This window comes from Rhynchophorus ferrugineus, unplaced genomic scaffold (assembly GCF_030347505.1).
Source record: "Rhynchophorus ferrugineus isolate W39M unplaced genomic scaffold, kcgeb_rfMv2 rfM2, whole genome shotgun sequence".
Taxonomy (NCBI): domain Eukaryota; kingdom Metazoa; phylum Arthropoda; class Insecta; order Coleoptera; family Curculionidae; genus Rhynchophorus; species Rhynchophorus ferrugineus.
The window spans coordinates 49,955,790-49,983,294 of NW_027472581.1; the positions used below are offsets into that span (position 1 = coordinate 49,955,790).

The window sequence follows — 27,505 nt, forward strand, 5'->3', positions numbered from 1 at the left end:
AAAGCGCAGTCCACCGAGTCACTGATTTGGATTTCGCACAGTTCTGTTTATTTACGTGTTCATTAAGATGATGATGTGCATCATCAGAAAACAATATAAACGCTAAAAAGCGTTTAATTGTCACGTCTTCTACATTTTCTAACGCTTTTGTTAGAATTGGTGTTCGGATTTTCCAGTGGTGCACTCAACTCTTCAAAATTTCTGATAAGTTATCGTACTTAATCACATTACTTTCACATTAATCATTAATTATCATCATTCTAGAGCCAAGCCTAATTAATAATTTAACTAAGCATAATGTAACTTGCATGTAATCCCATGTTTCCATAAAAGGCATGATTTCTTAAAGCATCTTTAATATTTTAGACGTGTTCAAATATGTTGATTCATCAAATTTCAAACAAATAACTATCTAGTTTTCCATTAATGACTCATTAGTTGCTTATTAGTGATCATAGATGATGGTGTTACATTATTAATGACAAAAATAACGATTATATCAAAGTAGCAAAAAGTAGTGAAAAATTAATATATTCCAAAGTATCAAAATTTATCATATGATAATATAACAAATTTTAGGAATTATTTGAAGGATTATTAAAAATGCATTTAATGAGAAAAATTGGCAGAATATACATCAAAATATTTTCCATGTTAGTTTACCATTTTCGCACTTCTTCGGCATTTAGAAACAGTATACGAGCTAAGTTATGCTGCATCAATCTGAACAAGTGATAATAAGAAGTCGATATGCCTGCTTAGTACGTTAGATGCGGCAAAATTTCGTTGAACGTTGTCATGATTTCGCGTCTATTACTCGCTATTGTTGATTTTTCTTACGATAATATGTCGTTTTTTCTCAATTGACGTCGATAAACGTCTGCAGTAATAGTTTAATTCGGTTTTAACAGCTCATCTTATACTAAACCGTTCTAGTCCCACCATATGCACCGCAAAATTTCATTATGATTTTGACTAGCCCATGAATTTTTGCCCTTGGAGTCGTAGTAGATCCACTCTTTATCGCCGGTCACAATATACCACAGAAACTCGTCTTTTTTACCTGGCAAGGAAACAAACCGTTATATTAAAATAGTCAATTCGTGTGGTAACCATTTTCCTTCCTTTTGGATATTCCGCACCACAACTAAATGTCTAAAAACAATTAGTTCATCAACTACTAACCTGTCTGAAAGTTTTTTGACGGTTTATATTGGGTTTTCGTCCAATAAGTCTTGCAATATATTGTCTTCGATTTTTTTCATTAACATTAATGGAGAAAACGGACGATATCATTAATGAATGATATGACGAAGTAGCATACGTTTCTAAATGTCTTTGAGGAACTTCCACAACATATTTCTTTCAATCAAATAGCAAAAGTAACGAATGACAAAAATGCAAGTTTGAGCGTTCCTAATATTACTAAATGGTCAACTATTATTATATTTTATGTAGAGATATGTCAAAATCATCATATAGGAACAAATGTTTGTTTTATGAAAATTTGTCATTTTATTTTATTAAAAATTTAAGCATTTTAGAAAAAATTTTAACTGGATATCTAGTATCTTCAAGATAATCGTATTATACGTAAAAATATATATTTTGTTAATTAGACCACAGAGCTTTCAATCCACATTTAAAATACGCGGGTAATTCGTTTGCTTAATGTGCCACAATGCTTTAGTCATAGTTACGCTACTGATATGGTAAGTTAAATAATCTAACCAATCAAGTAGCTAATTAAAGGTGATATAAACCCTGAAACGTTTTTGATACTGGCGGTGTCGGTTTTGTATTCCGCATTTTGTGTTGTTTTCTCTTTAACCGAGCGCGTCAATCAGTCTGGGGGCCAGACGCGCATAGATAATGTTACTTAATTAATGGTCCGAGTTCGATAAACCCACGGTTCCCGATCTAGTTCGGAAAAGCGTACGAACGTGGTCAACAAAGCTATCGGTCTAGGAACAAATTCACGTTCCTGCTTTGCCTTGACAACGTACTCCTGAAATGGTTCTCAAATAAATCGGTATTCACGTCATAGTACAGATAAATGGTGTAGAATACATTAGCTATAAGTAATAAAATGCTCAAAGGTTAGTATGATAACACATTTTTATATACAATGACAAAATAATATGAACACATAACATATACACAATAATAACTTATTAGTAAGGTGTTGAACCATCATTTTCTTTTAAAACAGCTACAATTTCTCGCGAATAGATTCGTAGAGTGTCTGAATTGTTTCGATCGGAATATTGTCCTATTCTTGTATCAAAACATCTGCTAATTGCTTCAATGATGTTGAAGATGGAAATCAGTTTGTTTCTACTCTAAAACTTGCCATAACAGTTCGATGTTGAGATATGGCGATTGTACTGGCCAGGGAAGATGTTTAATGATATTCTGATGCCTCTCAAACCAAGATTGAATCTCTTTGGCTGTGTATACAGGGGCATATTATTATTTTGAAATATGCCAGTGTTTAGTAGCAATATACTAATGATAGTAAGAACTTTACTATTGAGGATGTCGAGATATTCAGTCGCATTAATCCGGTCAGCGATGTTGAATGAAAGGACCCGCCAGTCTTGTCTACTTGACTATAACAAACAGACAAGCAGGAAGTTCGGATCTTAGGGTTCTCCATACATAAACCCGATTCCCGTTTGTAGGAAACAATGTTAATAAAATTCATATATAATAAAGATTCATATGACCATATCACATGCTTGCTTCCAAGCAAGTGTCCATATTTTATGATCGTTGCATTACTTCTTTCGCAATCGCGACCCCTCCATGAATATTAGTTTTATGGAGCTCCGTATTGTTTTTGTAGAAACAGTATTACTGAAGTCAGTGTTGAGTTTTGCTGTCACTTTTGCAGCGGTAGCTTTATGTTATTATTTGGTACAATAATCGATTTCAATATTGTTTTGTAGTCAAGGCGACAGTATAGCCCTTCTGTTTTTACGATAGCCACTAATTTGAATCCCGTTCAGAATATGGACGTTTTTAATTTATAATATATATATGCAGTTGTTTACAGTTAAACCAAATGTCTTCTAAGCTTAAGTAGTCTTAATATTAATTTTGAAAACTATGGAATGAAAAAAGTCAATAGTCGGAAAGTATTCGATGAATGTTTAAGAATATTTCTTTCGACTATGAAATAAGACGAAAATGTACAAATTCCTTTCTGTACTAATTTTGAAAGAGAAAAGGATAGATATAATTCTTGGATGCTTGGTGTTGTACTATAAAATTTATTTTATACTTTAGTGTTATCTTGCGTTTGTAAAAAAGGAATGTTCCTAAATATGTCGTCATTTAATTATATTCAGAAAGTAACTGAAAGTAAAACATAGATAGTGTAACAAAATTTTTAAAAAGCCTAAAAATTAATGGTATTCTTTCATATTAAAATTTGTAGATTCAACGAAAGAAGCTTTAGCGTTTGAAAGGTTCGAGCGGGCATGGAAAAGTCTAATAAGTTTATCAAAAAGAGCACTTACCTAGTAGCTGTCAAGGTAACAAAAATAGTCAGATCAATACAGTATCAGAGCTTCTGCACTGAAGAAAGAAACTGTAACGGTTGCGAAACGTCAGCTATTTTCGCAGAGACCAATAATTAAAACATGAAAGACCATTCAAGAGACGTATGTTTTTTTCTGGCGTAGTATTCAAATTCAGGAATATGAGAAAAATTAGTACTGAAGTTTAATTTTAGTCGAATTGGTAGTCATAGTGTTCAAGGCTACAGGCCAATCCTTCTTGTACTACAGTAGTCGCGAGTTCGAATCCCACCGGGACAAGAGTGTAAAATGCGATAAGGAAAACTATCCTAGTCACGCCAGTAGCCAGGCTGAGTAAGACCGAATATCTTTTGAGACGGTAAGTTGGTCACTCGCCAGTCGGTAGGTTTAATGCCAAAGACCGTGGTTCGAACCACGTTAAACGACAGTTCCAGTCCTGATAAACTCTAATTGATAAAAAGAAAACTCTAAAATGTTATATAACAAAACAAAACATAATATGTTAAAAAATAATAATGCACATTTAAAATATTACTAAAAATTAAATTAGATATTTATATGAAAATCTCATTAAGGTAATTATTAAATTAATTGAAATTATCGTAAAATATACAAAATTGTATCCTCACCATTGACACTAAATTAAAAATTAGAAAGAAAATATTCTCAATTTTCAATAATAATTATACGCGGCGTACGCATCCTTGAAACTCGGATGAATTTTAGCTTCCTGCAACAAATCGTGCATTAGTCTAGCCTCAACAGATAAATTGACTAAGATCCAAGTTGTTGGCGGCAAACGGAAACAAAATATATAAACACGGTTTTGGCGTGGACATATGTATGTCGTAATGTGACAACGTAGGCTTCGAGGTATACATAATTTAAATACGACATTCCTGATGCTTATGGACATGTGACTTATTATGACGCTACACATTTCATCCATATTATAATATTTTGTAAAGTGTATTTTAAAATGTTAATTCACTACCACCATGACAAACGATAAATATCAGATATTATTGACAAACATACATATTTGGCTATTTTGTTATTCATTTGCACTTGAATGTATTCACTATGCTATTTCTAATTCTATTTAATTAATGAATGGCAGATAGTAAAATATAGATTGACTAATATAGAATATCACTAAAAATAATATAACTTATTTCAAACATGTTCTTGATAAATTAGCTTTAGTTGTAGGATAAACTTATGATCTCCCCGGAAATACATAGTGACTATCTATGGTCTATTTTGGTTTACAACGTTTGCCGGTTTGTAACCTCTAATTATTATCACTAATGTTTTGAAGCATTTTGTTGAAAGTTGGCAGCAAATTCGACAAATCGAATTTTATAAGTTGATTCGGTTAAATGTTCTGACGCATCAGACAGCATTCTGTTTCTTTTTAACTAGGGTAAAATGAGGAGGAAAAATTCGCACTGAGTTTAAAACTTTTTTACATTTTTACAAACTGCATTTTTCAATATATTCGACGTCATGTGTGACGTGCATTGGTTATTTTATTGGAAGGGCTATATGTTAGTTCAGGGCAAGTTCAGTCTGATTTTGTTGGCCTTACGCCCTGAACTGGAGTTCAAAGCATGGATATTCCTAATTCTAACAATTTATGGCTGGAGACTTGAGCAGTTTTTGTTCTTACAGCTTGAAGTGCGATAATTTTACCCGAACTCCACTTAACTATATTAAGGCATATCAAGGTCAATCCAACGTCAATTTACCTTCTTTTTGATAATTGAAATAATTTTTCAGCGTTCAATAACAAAAGTAGATTAATTTTTGATTTTTTAAGTTTTTTATATGGAGAAAACGGAAATAATCGTTTTGCTTATTTTGAATACAGGCCTGGCTGTTAATTCAAGCAATAAAATACGAAGCAGTTCTCATTCTCAGTTCTTTAATTTATCAGTTGATTTGGTCAACGGCATGTGCCGAACCTTATCGTAGTTTTTACTATCGCGGCTGCCGGGCTAGTAGGAACTGTAAACCTTTTGCATCCGAACAATTAAAATACCTTTAGAGCAGCTTTTATGCCTTGATTGGTAATTGTGCTAATTCGATACATAATAGATAATGATGGTGGGTCGTTTGCCTCTAGTCTTGTGAAATGAAAGTTCAAACCAGAAAAAGTTTTGAATTGTTATTACGATGTGTAGAGCCTGATATTGAAATAGGCGAATAATATAATTAATTTATAATAGTAAAAGTTTAAAATCTAAAAGGTTACTAGATAAATTTGTTCATGGGCATGAGTATAGTCAAATACACTTAATTATAATATGTGTATGTATACGTATAAATACACACACTTTATTAATCTTAATTTGGTAATATATTGGCAAATTGTATGGTTATAAGTTGCACCTGGATATATTGACACGTTTTAAGTTGCACGTGGATTTTAACACTCGTCAAGTTATTAGGAACAGAAAGAAGTCACTTGTCACCTACACATTAATTTAATAATTATTAGACCTTCTACCTTAGACGAAAGTGCAAATCATACCTTCCTGGGTCATGAACTAGAAAAAAAAATTCTTATTTAAGATCATTACCGCATATGTCAGATATTTTTTAGTCTCTATACAATGCATTGTTACATATATTATATAATAAATACGTCAACGATAAAAGAAAATGATAAGAAATGAAAATGATTGATAATTGTGTTTCATTAATATTTAGTATTGAAAATCATCTAATGGGTGCCAATACACAATAAATACTGATACATATAATATTTTAGCTATTTTACATTTTTATTATGCCACTTTAATACTTGTATAATTTAATTGCTTAAGTAATGAAATGCATTATTCAAAATTATATTTAAAATTCTTACATATAGAATTGCTATTATTTCAAAATTAGCTAAAATTTAAAAACTTTGTAGTATTTTTATACAGAATATTTAAAAGCTATTGTATTTATAAACTAATTTTAAAAGATTTTAACAGATGTTACTGTATATTAAATCGCATCGGTTACGTTTGTAATCAAGTTCATATTGAACCACTAACTGATAATCTTCACTTGTCGATATATGTGTCCTTTCGTCGAAGTGTAAATAAAACAGTACAGTTTCATCGGAAAGGTTTTTTGCACTGTATTGTGAGTGGTGATGAAAAGTGGATTCATTGCGACAATACAAAATGAAAAAAATTGTGGGGCCACCTGGTCATACACCAATATCAATGGCAATGCCGAATATCTATGGCTGCAAGCTAATGCTTTGTATTTGGTGGGATCAGCTTCATATGGTATACTATGAGATGCCAAAACTTAATGAAACCATCATTGAGGATCGCTATTGACTACAATTGATGCATTTGACACCAGCACTGCGCGAAAAACGGATTACGAACAATGATTAAAAAACAATGTTTCTCTTCAACATAACTATTCTCGACCACATGTTGCAAAACCGGTGAAAATATACCCGGAAACATTAAAATGGAAGACGATATCCCATCCATGCCATTCTTTCGAGATGGAATCCCTAAATTAACTGAAAGATGGGAAAAGGTAGCGGCTATTGATTGACAATGCTGTGAATAAAATATTTTGTACCGATTTTTCACAATAAAGCCTCAAATTCAATCAAAGAAAAATAAAAAATCCTTTAAAACTAATTTATATGCCTAATACTAACAATTAAAACAGTATAAATGAGTAGTTTTAAATTACATTTTTATTTTAAGATCAAAACCTATGATCAAAAATTAATAAGACGCATGTTACAAATGGTGGACGTGTAAAAGACGTGGTGTGGGTCATTATGAATTCCTTCTGCAGGATTAACTGTCAACCAGTAATATTTATATAAGGGGTATTTCAGTATTATACGTATCTTATTACTTACATTACTAATGTGCCTTTCCATTCAGTATTAGCTTTTCGCGACTTTTGTAATAAGATAATCAGAAACGTCATTCTGTATTTTCCTTGTCCACCAGATTGGGTTTCTTCAGACTTCTTACTATTCCTTAAATTTAGTAAAGATTACACTAAAGCGGTAATATATAAAGCACAATAATATTTTTACCAGTTTTATAGAATGGATTATTAAAATTATTGGATTAAAAAAAACGTTAATGTTACTTTTCGTTGGTAAAATATAATTCTCCACTGGTTTTTTATTCTTCAAATACAATACACACTACCCATATGGTCAAGTACAAGTCTTGTCGTAAGATCCATTGGCATATGCCTGAAGACAGCTGGCCGGAGGGGGTCAAGCAGGAGCCGACCGCATCGAAAAGGGGGTGGCGTACGGTTATGAATCGGCAATGGGTACCACCACCACCACCATCGTAACGACCCGTACCAGTCAGTCGTCGCGGTAACAGCATCGACGGTCAAACAAATGAAAATCGGACGCGGGTAGCTCGTCACGCCGACGCCTACTTCGCGCTCGCCGCGCGTTCATTAGCTTTTCGCACTTGAAAATCTCGTTACGGAACCTGTTATCACGGCGCGGCATATTTTTAGTAACAACCCCGCGAGCGTCTTTCTCGAAGGAATAGAGCTGAGAGAAGGCGGCGACCTGCCTCAACGCTGCTAGCGTTCACTGGTTCTGATGTGGATTTTTTGCTCGTTTTTTTTCGCGTACACGCCGCGAACGTCGTTGGGCACGCGGTCATTGTTGGCACTTTTTTTCTAACTCGATTTTAATCCCACACTTTTAGTTGAATCATTGTGAAAAATAGTGATCTTTATGTCTACTGGTTTAAACATGAAATATTAACTGAATTGTTGAATAAGATGTTAAATCCTCATCAAATCCTGACCGAAGGACATCGGTCTAAGTCGGGCACAGTGTCTTGCATCCCGCTTCACGTCAACTTGCACTTGTCAACGCTGGGCATTTTTCCCAGAAAACTGAGGCGATGGGGATCTACCGGATCGTGGGTAAATAGCGATTTAAATAATCAGCCTAATTTATCGATAATCAGTCGAATAATATCGACAAACAATACATGTTTTTTAATTAAACAATCTTCAATGCACCACAGAAACTTTAAAACCATTAATCGTTAAAATTATACATAAATTTATAATATATTAAACTTTTTTTTAATTTCAATATTTTTAAATTTAGCAAATTTAGAGTTTAAGTACACGAGCTGCAAATAAATGTTGGGGGATTTTTTTTGTAAATTTATTGTTTTCTTGCTTGCGGCTTTTAGGTACTAGATTCTGTGAAATCGATCGGAACAAGTAATCATAGGAAGACGTAATGTCTGGTGAATATAGCGCATTGAGTGGGACAGTCTATTTAAGCATTTCCATGTAGGTTTTGATGCATTTTGCAATGTATAGATTTCGTTCTGATCTTGCAAAATCACTTTGTCGCGTTTCTGCTTGTATAACGGCAATTTTTTATACTCGGCTCAAATGCACTAATTGCAATCAATAACAATTTCCCACGATTTCGTTGGGCTTGAGCTTAAAATTTTTACTTTCAAGTTTTTTTGATTCACCATTGTGCCATTTATTAGTTATATATATGTCACCACATTTAAAACTCCAAAAACCATTGTCAGTGATTTTCAGCGGTTATTTTTTTTAAATTAAATTTAAAGACAGTTTTGGAAATTATATCGTTAAATTATACACTTTATTAAAGAGTTAATTGATATTAAATATAGTTGCAAGAGACAGATGAGCCTATTGCATGCAATATAACTTCATTTCAGAATTCACAGTTTTGATATGATAATAATATTACATTATATAAGTGTGTTTTATTTATAATCGTAAATAGTGCGATTCAGAATTATATTAATTACGTTGTGGAACGGAAAATAACAGTTTTTAATTTATACCTGAACATGACTAAAATGTTTTTTAAACAGCGATTCGAAATATCTATTTTATATAATTTTATTTGATTCAAATATGTTGATATAAACGATTCTAATTGCATTTGTGTAACATTAACGTTTAACTCTATTTTACCCCGTTAAAAGCACATACCACAATTACTTATTGCATTATTAATATAGTTTTTAAATGATTCCCACCATTTTCATACTGTTAGTAACTATTTCATGACAATTGACAAAAGGAATATACTACACTATAGACCAACAAATTATTTAAGATGCTACAATGATAATTATTATATGATATCAATATTAATATGTGAAATAATGTTAATAAAAATAGAATGTTCCTCAGATCTATGAGTTAATATTACCAAAAATATTTAAACAAATATTATTATTTATGAATATACTAATATATTCTTATTAATCTATTAAACTGTATTCTACAATTTTTACCACAAATACATAATTATTGTCTATATATATATATGTATATATACATGTCTTGAATCGATTATTTATTAGTTTATTTGATAATACACAGTATAGCTGTATTCTTTTGTTGACGTTGTAATTATTTAATTTTGCTATAAATATCATAGAAAATACAGCCCAAAAGGTAAGTCAATAAATTAAGTATTTGGAAAGTTTCCTGTAAATCTTCTGTTGGGTTCGAATCAGATTTTTGGTAAATTATAAACCTATTTTTACTTAGTATGCAACATTTCGAGAAAATATTTTGTCCCCAGATGTATTTTCTATTTAAAATGGTAAAATATACCACACCGTTTTATAATTGTGCTAAATATATTTGCTGTAAATATAAACTGATACTGAATAATATTATAAAAGGACGTGAACAAATTTGATTTTATTAACTAAGTTTTTTTACTTAATTTATTAATTATTTTTTAATTTTATGTACATTAAATAATTGTTTTATAATAAACCTTCATATGTTAGATGTCTAATAAAATGACATGAATATTTCAAATGCTATTTAATATTGTTATTAATTGATATATCAAGTTGCTACAGGAATAATGAACCACTAACGCTTTTAATAACAGGTAGAAGCGATTCGAAACAATGGCACTTAATTAATACGTGCACCAAAGCGAATGCTGCATCTTCTAATTATGCTATTCAAATTTCAGATTCAAGATTCAGAACTCTCTCTTTAAATAAACACTTCACTACAGATATAGATCTGGGTAGCTCTCGTTTACAATATGTCTTGAAAATCACGAACGCCGACAAATTATAATTAATGGCCTCTGATGATTTGTAATAATTTGATCTATTTGCAATTTCTCTTCCAATGAAACGTTATCAATGCCACATGATATTTTCGAATGAGAAATATTTTGAACTGTACCATTTTTATTTAAGTTACAGTAATATCAGAACTAGAGAGAATTAATAATGATTAATATATAGTAAATTTTGTAATTCAAATAATATCATAATTGTCATTAATAAGTCACTAAAATTATAAAAAATGTATTATAGTTTTTATGTGATAATAAAGTATTATTTACGTGAAATGTGTTTGAAATTTTGTTTCGCCGGCGTGGTGGCGCAGTGGTAAAGGCGACGGGACGGTCCTCCTACTGTTGCGATAGCCGCGGGTTCGAATCCTGCTGGGGCATGGTCGTAAATTTATGTTTGTGGTTGTTTAAAATGTGTGAATGTTCTAGGCAAGAGTGTAAAATCCGACAAGGAAAATGATCCCAGTCACGCCAGTAACCAGGCTGGGTAAGACCGAATGACTTCTGGGATGATTTCTAACCGTGGTTCGGAGCTCACGTTAAACTTTAGGACCAGTCCAGATAAACCCATAGTTGGTAAAACGAGACTTTAAAATATATTTAAGAAAAATGTTTCAAAAAGCCGAAATTATAAGATTTGGAGGTTATGTAGGATACACTTTCAATATTAAGTTAATATATTTTGTTCAATTACTAATTTAGCTAATTATAAATTTGTACATGTAATTGTATTTACATCACATGAAAAAATCGTTTTCAAGCAAGCATGTTTTCAATGTTTCAAAAATCACGTGTTAACAGGTTTAATTATATCGATTTAAATATAATTAATTTGTGATTTAAAACTAACAAACGTAGACGCTTGTTTATGACAACATAATATATTTGCCAAATAATTTCGAGTATTGAATAATATATTTGTTTTTTAATAATACTATTTATACATGTATTAGTAGTAAAATTGATAGAGCTTGGAAACGTGGGAATTCTCCCGCGACAATTTTTTGAATATTTACCTTGTTTACCAAAGTCCACACCAAGTTATTTTTGTTGATTTATTATATACATTTTACCCAAAAATATATTTAAACATTATTTTGTTTTTATACATCTTCCTAACACCACATAATGCATAATATTTAATGATGCATGTATTCTGATCAATTTAAAAAAAATTATATTAATCAGAATATTTTCCATCATCTTCTACAACTTTTCTTCAATACCATGAAACATATATTAATAATATAATAGAAATTTAATATGCTAAAAAATATGCAATTAAACAATAGCTCCAAAAAAACACACATACTACAGGAAATTATTTTTTATTTTAAACAACCCTCTTTAACAAAATGTACTAATTAAAAAACATTTAGAATAATCGTAGAATCAGATTTACAATAAATATTTCACTAAGAGAAAAATATATTTCCAGAAAGACCTGAAATGTATTAGATAGACAATAAATAATAGATGTTTTAACATATTACAGTGAACGTAGCAAGGAAATGGTAACACTATAGAATCAATATGCTTCTTATTGAACAGTACTTATCAATTTATTGCCATATAATTTAATAAAATTTGTTCCATGGACCGTTAAATTTTATTAAACTTCCATTAATGCTTAGAAAGCACCATTCAAAGTTCATAATTACATATTCGGACTTTACACTCAACACAATTATTGATAAACATTTGAAACATCTCTTAATTTGCATTTATTTTGATTTGTATATATTTTTATCAAATATTTACTAGTAGCATTCCACACTCTAATTGTATGGACAATGTTTTCAACATATGAAGGTTAATAGTAAATACTTAGTTAATGTACTTAATTCAATCTTAATTTACAAATTAATTTATTACCATTGTAATATTGCACTTAAGCATTATATAAGTTCATGTGGTTTAGTTACTATCAATTTTCTGATTTTATGCGCTTTATCCAGTAGTTATATTTTTTCCATGTTGCTGTAATTTAGTTACTTTCTTCCATGTTTTAGGATGAAATCTTGGATAACGTAAATACATTTGATTTCGAGGTCATTGTACATTTCTTGGTTGGTTACGAAGCGACAGCATTTGGTAATTAATCAAAGAACTTGGAACTTATATCTTAATAGGCTTTATAATTGACTGTTAAATCAATCTCTTTAATTTTAGGTTAAGTTGGGAGTATATTCTGATTAACCAGTATTGCTCTTTGATTTTGAGTTTGATCTCGGAATCGGTCATCCCTCAAGTAATTAATTAGGTTTTTGTCATTTCGCCGTAATGCATGACATGAACAGATTTTGAGCTATTAATATATATAGAGACAAGCAGGATAACTCGCAGCTGGCAGAGGAAGCCAATGATATACAAATCAAGATAAAAATTCAGAAAATAAAGTATTGTTTTAATGATCATCCGATATGAATTATTAAAACAAAATTTAAGTTATATGCAATTAAACTATTGAAAATATCTATTAAAACATACTAGTTAATAAACACCGATGAGAGATTTTTCATTATTCCATGTAATTAATTGTGATATTTTAATAGCTAAAAACATTCAAACAATAAAAATGTTCTAATATTTAATTGCAACTATTATCAACGTATTTATGTTTTCATTGAAAAGGAACCCAGTATATACCGAAGATATCTCGAAAGCGAGAACAAGATTTTTTACAATTACAATCAAGGACGCCCTCTACTAAAAAAGATGCGTCGCAAAGTTAACGTGATGAAAAACGAAAAAATCTGTCCAGATTACCAGGTCGACATTACACAGTTGGAGTAAATGCATTTTATTCGAATGAAACTTTCCAGTTTTAATGCGCTAGTTTTTAAAGACATTAATTTTCTGTATAGTTAAGATTCGCCATTAGTCATTTTAAACAAACAAGAAGAAATGATTTTATTAGGGTGAACGTTTTTTAAATTTTAATTACACTCATGTTTGGAGCATTTATAACATGACAATCCGATCATTTATCAGTGAACAATTTTTTGACAAGACTGAAACAATTTCTTATTAAAGTCATAGCCAGAAGTTGATTTTCCTCTCTCGCATCAAAAACTCTCTTGGTCATCCACAAATCACCCCAGAATAAACACTTTAATATTTATCACACCTTTATCAGATTATAAAGTTAATTTTTATCTGTTCATTTTAATATTTGAATGGTCAGCTTCAATTAATGTTTATCGACCTTCAAAGTTTAACTACAACCAATAAATGCATTAACCTCAAATCATTTTGTGGTAAAATTATATTTTGAAAAAAGTATCATAATAATTAATGCATAAACTAATAACTGTTTAGGTACTGTTTCTTTGCTAAAATTTAAATGTGACCGAACTTATTAAAAATAACATTTATTGCATCAAAATATGTTATCATTAAAACAAATAAATAAAAGCATATTCAATATTAAAAAACAACGAACTGTCAAATCTAGAATGTTTTTACAATATGGCACGATAGTATAACAATGGTTTCTAATTAACGGGCGTTTTGAAATAACTTATTTAAATTTGATTTCAACGGTAATGGTTTCTATCTTTATGGTTATCGAATTGTGAACGTGAAGAAAATATATGAAACAACTTACCGTTACTAAAAATCTATAATTATATTTTAAATATGATTCAGCGACTGCATTAGAGTATCTGCGAACGTTTCTTGTTGTATGTGATTCGCCCATTTACATTTTAATTTTTGATATTATTGTACACCTTCAACTAAATCGAGTATTGATTCAATTTGCAATTATGCATATTACAGTTTATTTTTAAAATAAAAGTAATACTACTAGTTATAATCAAAAATATAATAACCCAACAGTATAAAATAATATATGTTAGTGACGGTTTAATGTAAAACTAAGATCTGAGGATATTTCTTGATTGCCAGGACAAGAATAGCGTTGTTCATCTATATTTTCATTATCAAAATATAATATCTCCCTGTTTCATTCCTTGCCATGCAAAAAATAAGGCCAGGTAGTGAAAAGTGTATCTATTATGACAATCGTAAGCGCAAAAAAGCACGGGTTAGTCCAGAAGAACTATCCATATCGACATCGAAGCGGAATATTCTCAAACTGTTACTGCAGAGGTCTACCGACGTCAGTTGAACAAATTTACTGACGGATTATTACAATAAAAAACCAGCAATACCGGGTCACAGACACAAAGTTATCCACACAAGTTACGTTGTCGAATGGGAAGTTCTAAACGCCTTCTGATAGCATTTGTTTAGATTGATACGCATGGTTTTGATGGAAAATGTATTGATCATTGGATCGCTGTCAAATCAGCATCGTTTTTTCGATACGACATCAGTATTGTACCACTTGTTTTCAATAGGGACCTTTTTAAAGTGAAAAAATGATCAGAATACATGCAAGCATCTACTATGTATTTTTTAAATATAATAGAATGGACTATTAAATTATATTTCAAAACGGAAGTTTTAAATGATATATTTTTTTAATCCATTATACACTACAAGAACAATTAAGTTATATAGTTATATTATGATAATTATGACATAAAATATGAAAACATCTTTTTATTATCCAAAATATTCCTGATATATAGGACTAAATATTTTAAAATATTCCTAGGAGATAATTTTTAGATTAAAAAAACAGTAATAGTAAGCTAGCAGCAAACATGTTATGAAAAATAACAAACCCTACATTACGATTTAAATTAGATATTAGAAAAAACAACTCACTGGTATCCTGAAAAGGGCAAAGAACTTTCTAACTACTGTAATAAACAAATAATTATGAACGTAGAACTCTACGATGTCTTTTTTGTTTTTAATATTGTAACTCGTCATAAACAAATGTCTAAGGTATGTTTATCATTTATTGCAGAGCCCGTTAGGTACTTCTGACGTTTCTTTGGATCAATCTTTAGCAGCAGGTGTGGATATACGCAGTAGTACTGTGCGTGTTGCCGGTGAATATACCAAAAGGAAAAATGTTATAGGCTTAACCACGTTAAAGCCTTGCAAATCTCAACTGTTAATACAAGCGGAAAGAACAAAAGATTTCGAAGAATGGATGAGTACTCTGAAGGAACATGCGATTAATTCTGAAACGGATTTGGTAAGTTATATTGATTGTCAACTTAGAAGTCTGGTAATTAAATACCTACACTTCAAAAATATTGATATAATTGTATCGTAAAAATATACATAATTATAACAAATTCAGATAAATATGAGATAGTAAAACTGTTATCTCTACTCATAATCCTATCAGATGTAAACGACGGAGAAAAATGTACATTTATCATTTTACTTAAAACTTTGTTAAAATAATGTTGGCAAATGTAACACCGAATTAGTATGGAAATTTTCTTCAGTGAGTTTTCTGCATTCCTGGTATGCTCACAAAACTATGTTATTGAAGTTGTTGGAGAAAGCATTTTCTTATAGTGTCATCACATCCTTTGTTTCGTGTTTTTTAATATTGTAATCTGTATTTTTTAAGTCAATAAAATATATTAGCGATAAGTTAAAATATATCTTTTTATTATGTCAAACATATTATTCAATTACATTTAGTCTCGATAATGTTTAAGCTGTTTTCATATCTATTTCAGGATGCGAATATAGGACGTCAACAGGCTGTACCTCAACAGATGCCAGCTTCAACAACCATTCAAGTACCAGCTAGTCATCTTTCGCCTCAACCTATAAATAAGAATGGAAAATCAACAAGTTCCGGGCGTAACAGATCACCTACAGGTCAATCTCCTGTAAGTAAAATTACATTTAGTTTTTTATATAAATACACTTATAGATAACGCTGAGTTAACGTTTAGGTATTGACTAAATTTTGGTTAATTTTAGGTTAGCAAAACAAGAAAACCTTCATCACAACACACTGATGCGGCTGGTTCTACTAGTCCCAAGAATAAGACGTGGAAAGGGCGAGTTGTTAAACAGCTAAAGAAATTTAATCAGGGAACAAATTCTCCTAGCTCACCAACTACTGCTGAGGGGTAAGTATTACTACAACCAAAATTGTAATATTAAAATAACACTTATTGATATTGTAGTTCTACTTTTGGTATTCCTATTAAAGACTGTTTACCATCACACAATAATAATTATGTGCCAAGGTTTATTGAAATTTGTACTGATATCATTGACGACAAAGGTCTGCAAACAATTGGTATATACAGAGTCCCTGGAAACAATGCTTCAATAACAGCACTAACTGAGGAAATAAATCGAAATACAGAAGATATTCAGTTAGAAGATCCTAGATGGAAAGACCTACATGTTGTTAGTAGCTTACTGAAATCATATTTAAGAAAGATGCCTGATAGCTTGATAACATCAGCACTTTACCCGCATTTTATCAAAGCAGATAAAATTGAAGATCCCAAAAAAAGAATGGAGGAGCTGAAGAAACTTGTACGCTGTCTTCCTAAACATAATTATCATACGTTAAAGCATGTAATTTTACATTTAAAAAGAGTTGCTGACAATTGGCAATATAATAAAATGGAGTCTAAAAATTTAGCCATTGTTTTTGGGCCAACAATTGTCAGACCTGAAGGAGAAACTATGGAAAGTATGGTAACAAATATGAACAATCAGTGTAAAATAGTTGAGAGTTTAATTGCTAACGTAAGTAAACACATACATTTACTAGTAACATATTAATTAACTTAATATTGTATATAGGCTGACTGGTTCTTCCCAGAAAATGAAAATGAAAATGCTGCTCCCGTGGTACCTTTAGCGCTACCAGATCATTGTGAAGAGTTTGAGTCTAATAGTCAGGCATTACTAGATAATATTAGCAAATACGAAGGTAATTATTATATTTACTATTCTAACATATAGGTAATATTTTCACAGTAGACATATTAGCATTTTTGAATATTCTGCCTCAATGTATGTTGCGACTTTAATATCGTAAAACCAATGTTTCATGTTTAACATACAATATCAATTTATTTTAGCAAAATATATCGTTATAGATCTATATCAATATAATGTAATACATTAGTTTATCACACATAAATTACAGTTGACACTTATATTGTTTTAGTCTCTTGGAACAATTAAGTTGTTACTTAAGCTTTATTGCTGCATATACTAATGTTTAAATGTTCTAATAATTAAAATAAAACTTTACAAAGTTTTCTGTCAAGAATATTTTTCGCAACTCTTGCTAAAATTTTAATAAACTTTAATAAAATAAGACTATGGCTTCTGTTCAGCTTTAGAGAAAATAATGAGGCATTTCTATTTTTATTATAACATCAATATTGACTGTGGTCATCCTTGATAAATTATTCTGAATTTGCAATTACTCTTTAACCATCGTTTTTAATTGTTTCTTCAGTGGTATTTAAGAACAAATCTCGTTTTTGTCCTCATGTATAGGAAAATAGACATTAGTAGGTAATTGTAATAAAGTTGTCAAAAGCTAAATATCATATATGAATTCTGAATTAGAATCGATACCGATTTGATAACATCTAAAATCTGTTTTCTCATCTCTCGGATGACATCAATAATATTGGGCGCGGTTTTTGTTTTGTTTAAATTCGAGAAATAATATTCAAATTTTATTTATTTGTTTATTGAATTTGTTTACATTATTTATTTAAATTATTAATATAACTAATACAGTTTTATTTTCATTATTCCCAATCCAATATTTTCAATTCAAGTTTCGTAACGCAAAAATAATAATATTATATGATTCATTTTAGCTTTAAAGGATCAGAAGGAAAAGAATGGAGCTCTATTTACCTCACTTATTTCGGCTGCGCATAGAAAGGTGATGCGCAAACCATCTAGAACGCATACCCATGAAAGCAATAGGGAAGAACCCACTACACCAACCAGTCCCAGAAGTTTTGGGCAGTTTTCGTTAAGTGTCGAAACGAAAGAGGTAATTAGTATTTATAGCTATATTATCACCAATTTAAACGTATACTTTTAGAATAGTGAACGTACTATTGATAATTCCAAACCAAACACTATACCAACAACTGTTATGGATTTGGAAAAAAAGGACCGGAGTAAACCTCCCTCTGAGAAAAGTTTATGGTTCAATTATCAAACTGATTCTGAGTCACTGCATAAAAGAATTGAAAATTTTAAGCAAGAAACTGAGGCAAATCTTAGGCCTAGAAAAAGAGAGGTGCCAGCTGCAAGCATAGGTATTTTATATTTATTTTATGGAAAATTAAGTAATTTATTAATTGATTCTGTAATAATTTAGATCCTAAAAGTTGCCAATTAAGCTCATCTGTAAGCAATGTCAACACAGGACGCTTGTCCAGCAAACCCCAGGACTTTGCATTAACCAAAACTCATAGCGCAACCAATGTTTTTACGCGCCCATCCCCTCCAGCTAACCGTAATAGTTTAAACTCTATGGATACTAAGAAATATTCAGTGCAATATAGTAGTAATAGTTTAGGGAATGATGTTTCACGTTATTCATATAGTGCCAGCAGTAGATCTTCTAGTGACAAGTGCAGTCCTAGTTCAAGTGCTCTTTACAGCGAGTCAATTGATACTAAATTAGAAAGATATCCGATGAGAAGGGGCAGTTCAGCAGAGAATGTTAATTGTAGTACACTGAATTTGAATTCTAACGGAGGACAAAAAAAGGTTAAATACGAAAATGAGGTAATTTTAGATAATATATTTTATTAATTTATTTTACACAATCTATGTTTAATTTTTTAGAATGATAGCCAAAGAAGAGGTTCTTTAGATTCTTTAAACAAAATTCAAGGGGAGGAAGGTGAGTTATTGTTATTAAAATCATATTTAGGAATGTTCAAAAAGCATCTTATGTCATTTAAATAAGAAATAAAATACGCCGATGTTATAGTAGAGGTTCACTATGGATCAATATACTATAAGAGAATATGCTGTTACTTTTTGAACCAATGATTATACTAATTAGTCTATATATTAATATGTTGGTTTTGTGTAATTGGAATATACCAGCTTTTAGTTGGAATTTCTTGTAGTGATATATCTTTTAGAAAGTTAACACGTCAATTTTTATTCCTAATGGGTGATTATTATTAAACGATAGGCCATAGTGCTTCGCTGACGCCAGTGATTGGCTGGCGATCAGTTAGACCTCCTACAGCTGCACCTCAAAGGCCTCCAAGAACCAGACATTTGTACAACCGCCTGTAATCTGCTATGAGGTAGAAAGCTGCGCACACATACATAACCGCCTTTGCTCAACGTTTTCTGCTTTGTTACTCGCTAACTTCAGTGTTCTTAGAAGCGAATGTTCGATCAAATTTAAAAATTCGTTTTTTCAAAATGTGTTTTTGAACAAACTTTTTGTTTAGCAAAAATGAGCTTTCATTGGTTAGTGGCAACGTCTCACTGCTTATTTGAAACAAAACACAAATTGTTACTATATTTTCCAACAAACATATATATATATATATATATATATATATATATATATATATATATATATATATATATATATATATATATATATATATATATATTGTAGCAATATATTATTCTATTTTACTAAAGAACTATACATTAAAATTTAAAATCGACTTTTCAGCTTTTTATACTGTCTTTATTCTAATTTTACTATTTGTTACTAATACTTTGAATAATAAAAGAAAATATAATATGGTTTACAAGAAGTTAATATTAGCTAGCTAATGTACTATTCTTTCTTTTACAGAGTCCCTACTTAGTTCCTTTACAAAATTAATGGATCAAAAATTCAAAGAAGAGAAGAAATCTAGCGAATCCAATCTATTTCAAGGGGCTGATTTACCATTTGTCGATGAGTCGCCAGAAAAGCAACCCAGCAACAATTTATATAAGTATACCGAAAAGGAAAATATTAGTCGACAGAACGACCTATATAAGAACCCTAGCTTACATAAAATTCAGTATTCAGCAACAAAACAATTCAAGTCAACCACCAAAGTGACCGAACCTGTGCTTAAAGAGTGTAAAAATGAAAAAGAAAAAGAGGAAGACACGCGTGCTTCCGAGGATGTACCTGATAATGAGAGACACATCTCTGTAACTGTAATAGCTAATAAGATCAATTCAAGCTCGAAACTAAAACGCTCCGAATCATTGAATAAAACAGAAAAAAACGTGTCCACTGGTCTTAACAAAGTCAAAAGGAGTGAAAGCTTAAATAAATCTGGCGATAAGTTAAAGAGGTCAGATAGTTTAACAAAAACTGAGAAAACCGAAAGCAACATTAATAAACGACGGGAACTATTAGCCTCTGGCCGAAGATTGAAAGAATCTACGAAAAATAAGAGGAAAAATGGTATGCCTGATAGGTCCATCAAACGTCGACATACTGTCGGCGGCACTAAAGATCCAGATAAGGTTACGTATGTAGATAACAAGAACCAAGACGAAAATAATCCTCACGCGGAAAACAATAAGGAGAAGGGCATCCGGACGAGTTCTCCAGATCTCAGTTCCACGCGTCGAGAACGGTTGTTGTTTGAAATCAATCTAATTGGACCTGAGAATATGGTCGTGGCGTTAAGGCAACATTTGATTGGTTCGCGACCGCAGAGTTTTCCTGAACCTATAATTCTCAAGAGGCCTCTAGAATCTCACGTATAAAGTTCGTGCCTTTATCAGATCAATTTGTGTTTTCAGGTTAGTGATAATGGGTTTCGTGTTCGTTTATTATGAATTAGAAATCGCTATTTTAATTGTAACTAGCCTGATGAGCGCCGATCTATTACAACTAAAAACATCAAATTCAACAGACTGATTTTCTAATAATTGTGGAAGTATGTGCAATAGGAAGTATTGTATGTGTGTATTATGTATAGTTGGGTGGCAAAATACGGTATTCTAAAGAATGTGATATTAGGTTTTAAGTTGGGTGACAAGGAAAGCCTATGACGTATCTTTTATTTCGGCAGTTAGTAATGCTTCTAGCAATATTGTTATATTAAAAGGTCTCAAAATAAATTGCATGCAGTTATTATGTACTAATAAAATTTAAACGGATTTTAGATACAGTTTTAGTGTTTTGTTACCCAACAATTTTATAGAATTATAACTTCAAAATGTGTATATAATAATAAATTAAATATACTATTTCAAAGAGGAAGTAATAACATTGTATTTTTCTCATATTACCAAGATTTTTATTTAAAATTTTGCATTTATTTGTTATTATACATAGATTTGCTTATTTAAATATTATTGTGATTCTTAACGATAATTCCAATAAAAAAGCAATTCAATTTGTGATACCTACGATAATAGTCCAGTAGGCCTGTAAATAAATATATTTTATTTGGATTGTCTAAAATTATTTGCACTAATTAAACAGATATTTAAAACAGAATAATATAAGGTTCATTTAGATAGCAAATAGTTGGCGGGCAAATAATTATGCTCCAGGCATGACCAGATGTATAAATGAAAATGTCATAAACGTAAAAATTGGTTTTCGTCGCTTGCGATTTGGTGAAAAATTAATTTTTTTTCAGAGGTTTATGAATGAAATGTCGCCTAACTATTTGGAGAAATTGCTACCAGAATAGAATAACGCGACATCGCATTCAAAGAACAAAGTGCTACTAGGCTGTTTGTATCTTGCCTGTTATTGTTTTTATAGTTTTAGTACAAACTGTATGTTGTAACTTTGTGAAGATTGTAAATATATTTTCAATTTATGCACTTTGAATTTTTGTTTTTTTTATATATATATATATAATATAATTTCTATGAATTAGGTAACATTAACCCTTTTTTTCGCAAATATATTAAATTATTTAAAGCAAGAACTTAAAATGTCAATCAAAACAATAACTAACCCTTTCTACTATTTCTAACTATCCACTATGTTTCTGATCTATTTGTTAATTAAATTTTTATTTAAATAACGGTGATTTTTTCCTTTATTTTCTATTTGTATTCATTTACTATTATTTCATATTTTTAACAAGCCATTTGCATTTTAAATTCGCTTAAGCAATATGAAATTGATTTAGAGTTGTTTTTCAATACTTAAAACTAAGGCGTTGGTTAATTTCTGAATTAATTTTGTAGCTAGCTCTGTGTTTTCATATTTGTGGAATTAGCAGACTATTTAATTAATAATTATCTACAATTATAATTTATGATCAACAAAGTCCATAAAATTTATATACATATTCTTGATATAATTTATCATTTGAAATGTCAAGAAATCTGTGATCTGATGGAAAATTTTGTTTGTTCTATATTATGTAGTTTATAAAGTACAGTATTTGTTTTCAAACTATCTCACATTTTTCTTTTGTAAATCTTTGGGGAATTTTTCTAAAATGTTATAAAAACACTACTGTGGTATAACATAACGGGATAATTGAGTATTATAAAGAAATGGAATGTATTTTAATCTAACTTTTCTTTATATGTATAAAAGACGGATATTTTTTGCATGTTATCTTGAGACGATAAACAATAACTGTGTTTCTTTAATCCATCCTCAAATAAAACCGTGAATACATTTATCCCATAAAACTTTCTATTGGATGAAGTAATTCCATTAACAATACAATACATTTTATTTGCTTAATTTGCTTGTTTAATTAATATATTATGATATTTTTCTTACTCTTGTCATAGAGTTTCTTAGGTTTGAACTGGACACCTATGTTTCCTTGGTAACTAACGTTATTCTAAGAGTTTGCGGGTCAAATAATGAAAAAAATCGAGATTACAATGATTTTATTAAGTCTAGAAATAATTTTACATAAAAAGAAAATGGTTGTAATTACTTGAATTATGATTACCTAATATTTTAAAGAAATTTGTACGATATATTAATATTTCATTTAATTAAAACAAACTATTAAAGGTTAATACACTTTTACAAATAATTTTCCTTAATTACACTAACATTCATATAATTGGCAATATTTATATTTACGCAAATAGGATTACTCGAATACGTTTTTTGACATATTTTATCTCTATTATTATTGCAGTTTTGTAAGGTATGATTTAACTATAGGTATTTCAAAGCTTTTTCGCAGAAGGATTTATTGGTCCATAATAAAATTGTACTTCATTTACCTAAGACCATACAAACACAACTGACATCAAGCAACAATGAATAAAATTTACAATAAAAACACCATAAGCAATTAAATATCAAGAATTACAGATAACATCCATATAATTTTTATAATGTATTAAATATTTAATTAGCTTCATAGTCCTAAGATATAACAGAAATAAAAAGTATTTATGAGTCGGTCGGATATATCACTAATTTGAATACATAGTATACAAATCTGAATATTATAAAATTCAATGATTTATACACATGAGTGCGTTATGGACATCGAAATGTATGTAGTTACTAGCGAATTAGACCGATTGATATCGTCCCATGCCTTTTTATTTTTATATATATTTCTTAATATCATTGCATCAATATAACAAAGAAATAGGACAATAAAATGTTACAACTTTAAATATATCTTTAAATGCTAACCTACACATACGTACTACGGTACACATCCAATTTGGAAATAATTCACAATTATAATAAAATTACAAGAAAAACAAATGTGTAATTAATAGTATTTTAAAATATTTAATATGCCTTGATTTTGATTTTTTGTATTTCTTTTTTTTGATTTAAATTAGAAATAAAAGTTATTTCTAGTTCTGTAAAATTATCACAACACAGCAAACAATAATATAACCTCAGATCAACACAACACAAAAATAACATCGAATATCTGGCAGGGTCTGAAGAAGAGAATTTAGCAGTAACAGGCTGGGCTAATGTTAATAAACTCAGCGTTAACGAATTTTCTCCATCAAAGTGTTTATCTCATCCCTTATTGTATAATTTGGCAGTTGATATTTGGATATAGAATTAGCTAAATTATCTTAAAGACTATCCTCCATAATATTGGCATTAAAGCTGGAATAAGAAAATAACTTGATGAAATATGGAATATTATGGAAGAAGATTTATATAATATGATGAAGTATATATAATATAAAATTCTGAGTGGAAAAAATGTTGAATTATTTATTTATTAACGATAATTCTGCGCATGTATTTCAAACTAGAAACAGTACATACTTTATTTGCTTATGAGTAAATAAGAAGATAAGAAGCTGATCTAAAACTTCGTGATGCAATCAGACCCTACCATAATGGTTCAAAAGCGTTCGGGTTCATTTGGTGCTGTCGCGGTGACCGTTGCGTTTGATTCCGAGGCTTTGGCGCATAAAGGCGCTTCGTCCTATATGTGGCCAGACACATCCACCTAATCAAAAATATTTGTAAATTATTATTAGTTAAGATTTATTAAAGATAATTTCTACCTTGGTGTTATATTTGAGGGTGGGACTGCGAACAGCAAATGACACTAAGATTGCCAACGCGATGAAACACATACCCAACGCATTCAAAACTATGCCTTCTTCAGTCCATTGTGAATATGAGTCTCTGAAAGAGGATATTATATTGAAGACGAAAATTAGTTATTATTTACATATAATGCTACATTTACTATTGGTTAGAAATCATGCAATGCAGAAAAAAATAAAAATGATGTATTTTATAGTTTTGTTTTTGTGTATATTAAGTAGGGAAAAATAGAATAGTATAAATACCATAGTAGTAAAAGTCCAAAACGTATACATGCAACTAAAGTGTGTTTCAAATTTTTCGGAGGTTATATAGGTGCAGGTTTAAATTTATTTTTAAACTGTACAGTGTGAATAATTGTGCTTTATAATCTTCTCATTTAAAAGGTTACCATGCAGGTTTTTCCATTATCATAGAAAAACTATGTCATCGAATTTTCTTTATATTTTATTCCTTTTTTTCATAATTAGGCTGTTATAACATAAAATATACTTACTAATAAATATAATGATACCAATAGTTTGTATAAAGCAATATATGAGAATACAAACATGCGCATTCACACACACATCAAAAGTTACAGAAAATATGTTAACAATATAAAAGTAAAACTAAAGCAAAAAAACACATTTTTCAGTATAAGCTTGTCACATTTAAAACAATGCTGAAAATATAAAAAGCGTAACCAGCCAATTATTTGAGGCAGCAATTTACAACATTTTCTGTACAATTGGGTCTAAACAAAAAACAGTGACATAATATAAATAAGAGTTTATTTGTATGAAGCAACTGTGAATGAAGAAATTGTTACAATGGAAAATACGTCGATTAAATATAAACATCATTGTACAAAAAAAATTAAACATACAGAACAAAAGACCAAAAAAAAAAATCGGACTACCTAAAATTAAACATATATATGTAACATCACATACAAGTATAAGAGACATTGAATTAAATTCTGTTAAGTATGATTTTGGCTAATTGTTCAGATAATGTATCAAAAATAAATAGTTTTGTTCTAATATTTTGTATACAAATTATGCTAAAATTTAAAAAGAAATACCCTATTCTGAATATTGGTGAAGGTGCCAGGTATTCGCATTTATTTTATAGCAATACAATTATAAATTTGACATACATTTTAAGGCATGATTACATTTATAAAACAGAATTCGAAGGTACATTCTAATTATGAAATATATACCAAAATCATAAATAACGAGGATCATTTTTAAAGCATTCTTTAAACTAATAGAGAAATATAACAATCTACATAAAAATAATTTACAATATATATTGCAACAATTAAGTTACATATAAGAACACTGACAATAAATCAAAGAAACAAACATTAATATTTAACTATAATAAGAAGCAGGACGTGTGAATAAATGCATAGATACAGGTACCAAATAAAACTATATACATCATATATTATGCGCGGTAAAAAAAATCCTGTTACTTAATCATGGCAAATATGTTTAAATCTCAAAAAATGAGTTTTTCATTACTTCTTATTTATAGTTTCGTAAAAACCACGAACCAATGATTTAATTTTCACAACAGTAATAGTCTTGTAGTGTTGGTCCCTTGATATGTAAAATATTCGTTGTGAATTTATCATTCGTCCATTTTAGGGGAAAACTAATTTCCTACAAGTTTTTGGATACATGAGCGAAATTTAAAGGTCTCCTGTGCGGATAAGGATGTGTGCTCTATATCTGAAATCGTCCCTCTGCAAAATGTAGCCAACTACAATAGCCAGAGCTATCAGACTGATACCGATGGTGTTTATCACTATGCCTTCTTCGCTAAAGGATGAGTAACGGCCCCTATAGTGTGAAAAGCACAAAAAAATTTAAAAATATTATTATCAACTTAAAATATCTGCAATGAAAATAATAATTATGACGTTTACCTGGGAGAAATAAATAAAATAATAATGAAATATCCATATATCAGTATCACGTAACGTGATAAAAGGATATTTAAAATATTGCTCTAAATTAATATTTATTATATATTACATATATTAGAAATTACTGTATATAAGTTTCAGATCAACAAAAAAAAACTATATAGAATTAAAGTTATTAAACAGCTGTACAGGATAAATACTTGTGATAATGTATGCGCATTATCAACAGTTATAATATATGCATATGTATAATGAAGCCTTGACTTTTTGTAAAAATACAATAGAATGAAAGTCGTATTTGTAATTGGCACCACTTCACTCATATTTTTATTGAATATGTTATAGATCATATTAAGTGTTCAATAATAAGGATTTATGATAAAATTAATGACTTTCTTAGATACTACATTAATATAAAGTATTCAATATAACTGGTGTTACTTATACTTATTGCTGTCAGAAAATTTAATGTGTGCTATTTGAGCTTGCTA

The 27,505-nt window shown here is 29.9% G+C and overlaps 2 protein-coding genes across 57 annotated transcripts in view; one reads left to right on the forward strand and one right to left on the reverse strand.

The window, feature by feature from the left end:
- RhoGAP19D (Rho GTPase activating protein at 19D) overlaps positions 1-22,399 on the forward strand; it is a 520,079-nt gene extending 497,680 nt beyond the window's left edge. For 46 of the 49 annotated variants that reach the window (XM_076395790.1, XM_076395821.1, XM_076395827.1 and 43 more), the window contains 10 exons: positions 15,563-15,796; positions 16,296-16,451; positions 16,546-16,697; positions 16,755-17,331; positions 17,389-17,518; positions 18,429-18,610; positions 18,662-18,881; positions 18,944-19,356; positions 19,417-19,474; positions 20,402-22,399. In XM_076395790.1, coding sequence (XP_076251905.1) covers positions 15,563-15,796; positions 16,296-16,451; positions 16,546-16,697; positions 16,755-17,331; positions 17,389-17,518; positions 18,429-18,610; positions 18,662-18,881; positions 18,944-19,356; positions 19,417-19,474; positions 20,402-21,318 — 3,039 coding nt within the window. In that variant the 3' untranslated portion in view covers positions 21,319-22,399. Of the gene's footprint in view, positions 1-15,562; positions 15,797-16,295; positions 16,452-16,545; positions 16,698-16,754; positions 17,332-17,388; positions 17,519-18,428; positions 18,611-18,661; positions 18,882-18,943; positions 19,357-19,416; positions 19,475-19,774; positions 19,893-20,401 lie in introns of all 49 variants that reach the window. The other 3 variants (XM_076395838.1, XM_076395839.1, XM_076395841.1) reach the window with 1 other exon arrangement.
- A 1,013-nt stretch (positions 22,400-23,412) lies between these two features.
- nemy (cytochrome b561 family member no extended memory) overlaps positions 23,413-27,505 on the reverse strand; it is a 127,634-nt gene continuing 123,541 nt past the window's right edge. For 5 of the 8 annotated variants that reach the window (XM_076395845.1, XM_076395852.1, XM_076395851.1 and 2 more), the window contains one exon: positions 25,850-26,928. In XM_076395845.1, coding sequence (XP_076251960.1) covers positions 26,778-26,928 — 151 coding nt within the window. In that variant the 3' untranslated portion in view covers positions 25,850-26,777. Of the gene's footprint in view, positions 24,638-24,802; positions 24,990-25,047; positions 25,172-25,849; positions 26,929-27,505 lie in introns of those variants that run through there. The other 3 variants (XM_076395846.1, XM_076395850.1, XM_076395848.1) reach the window with 2 other exon arrangements.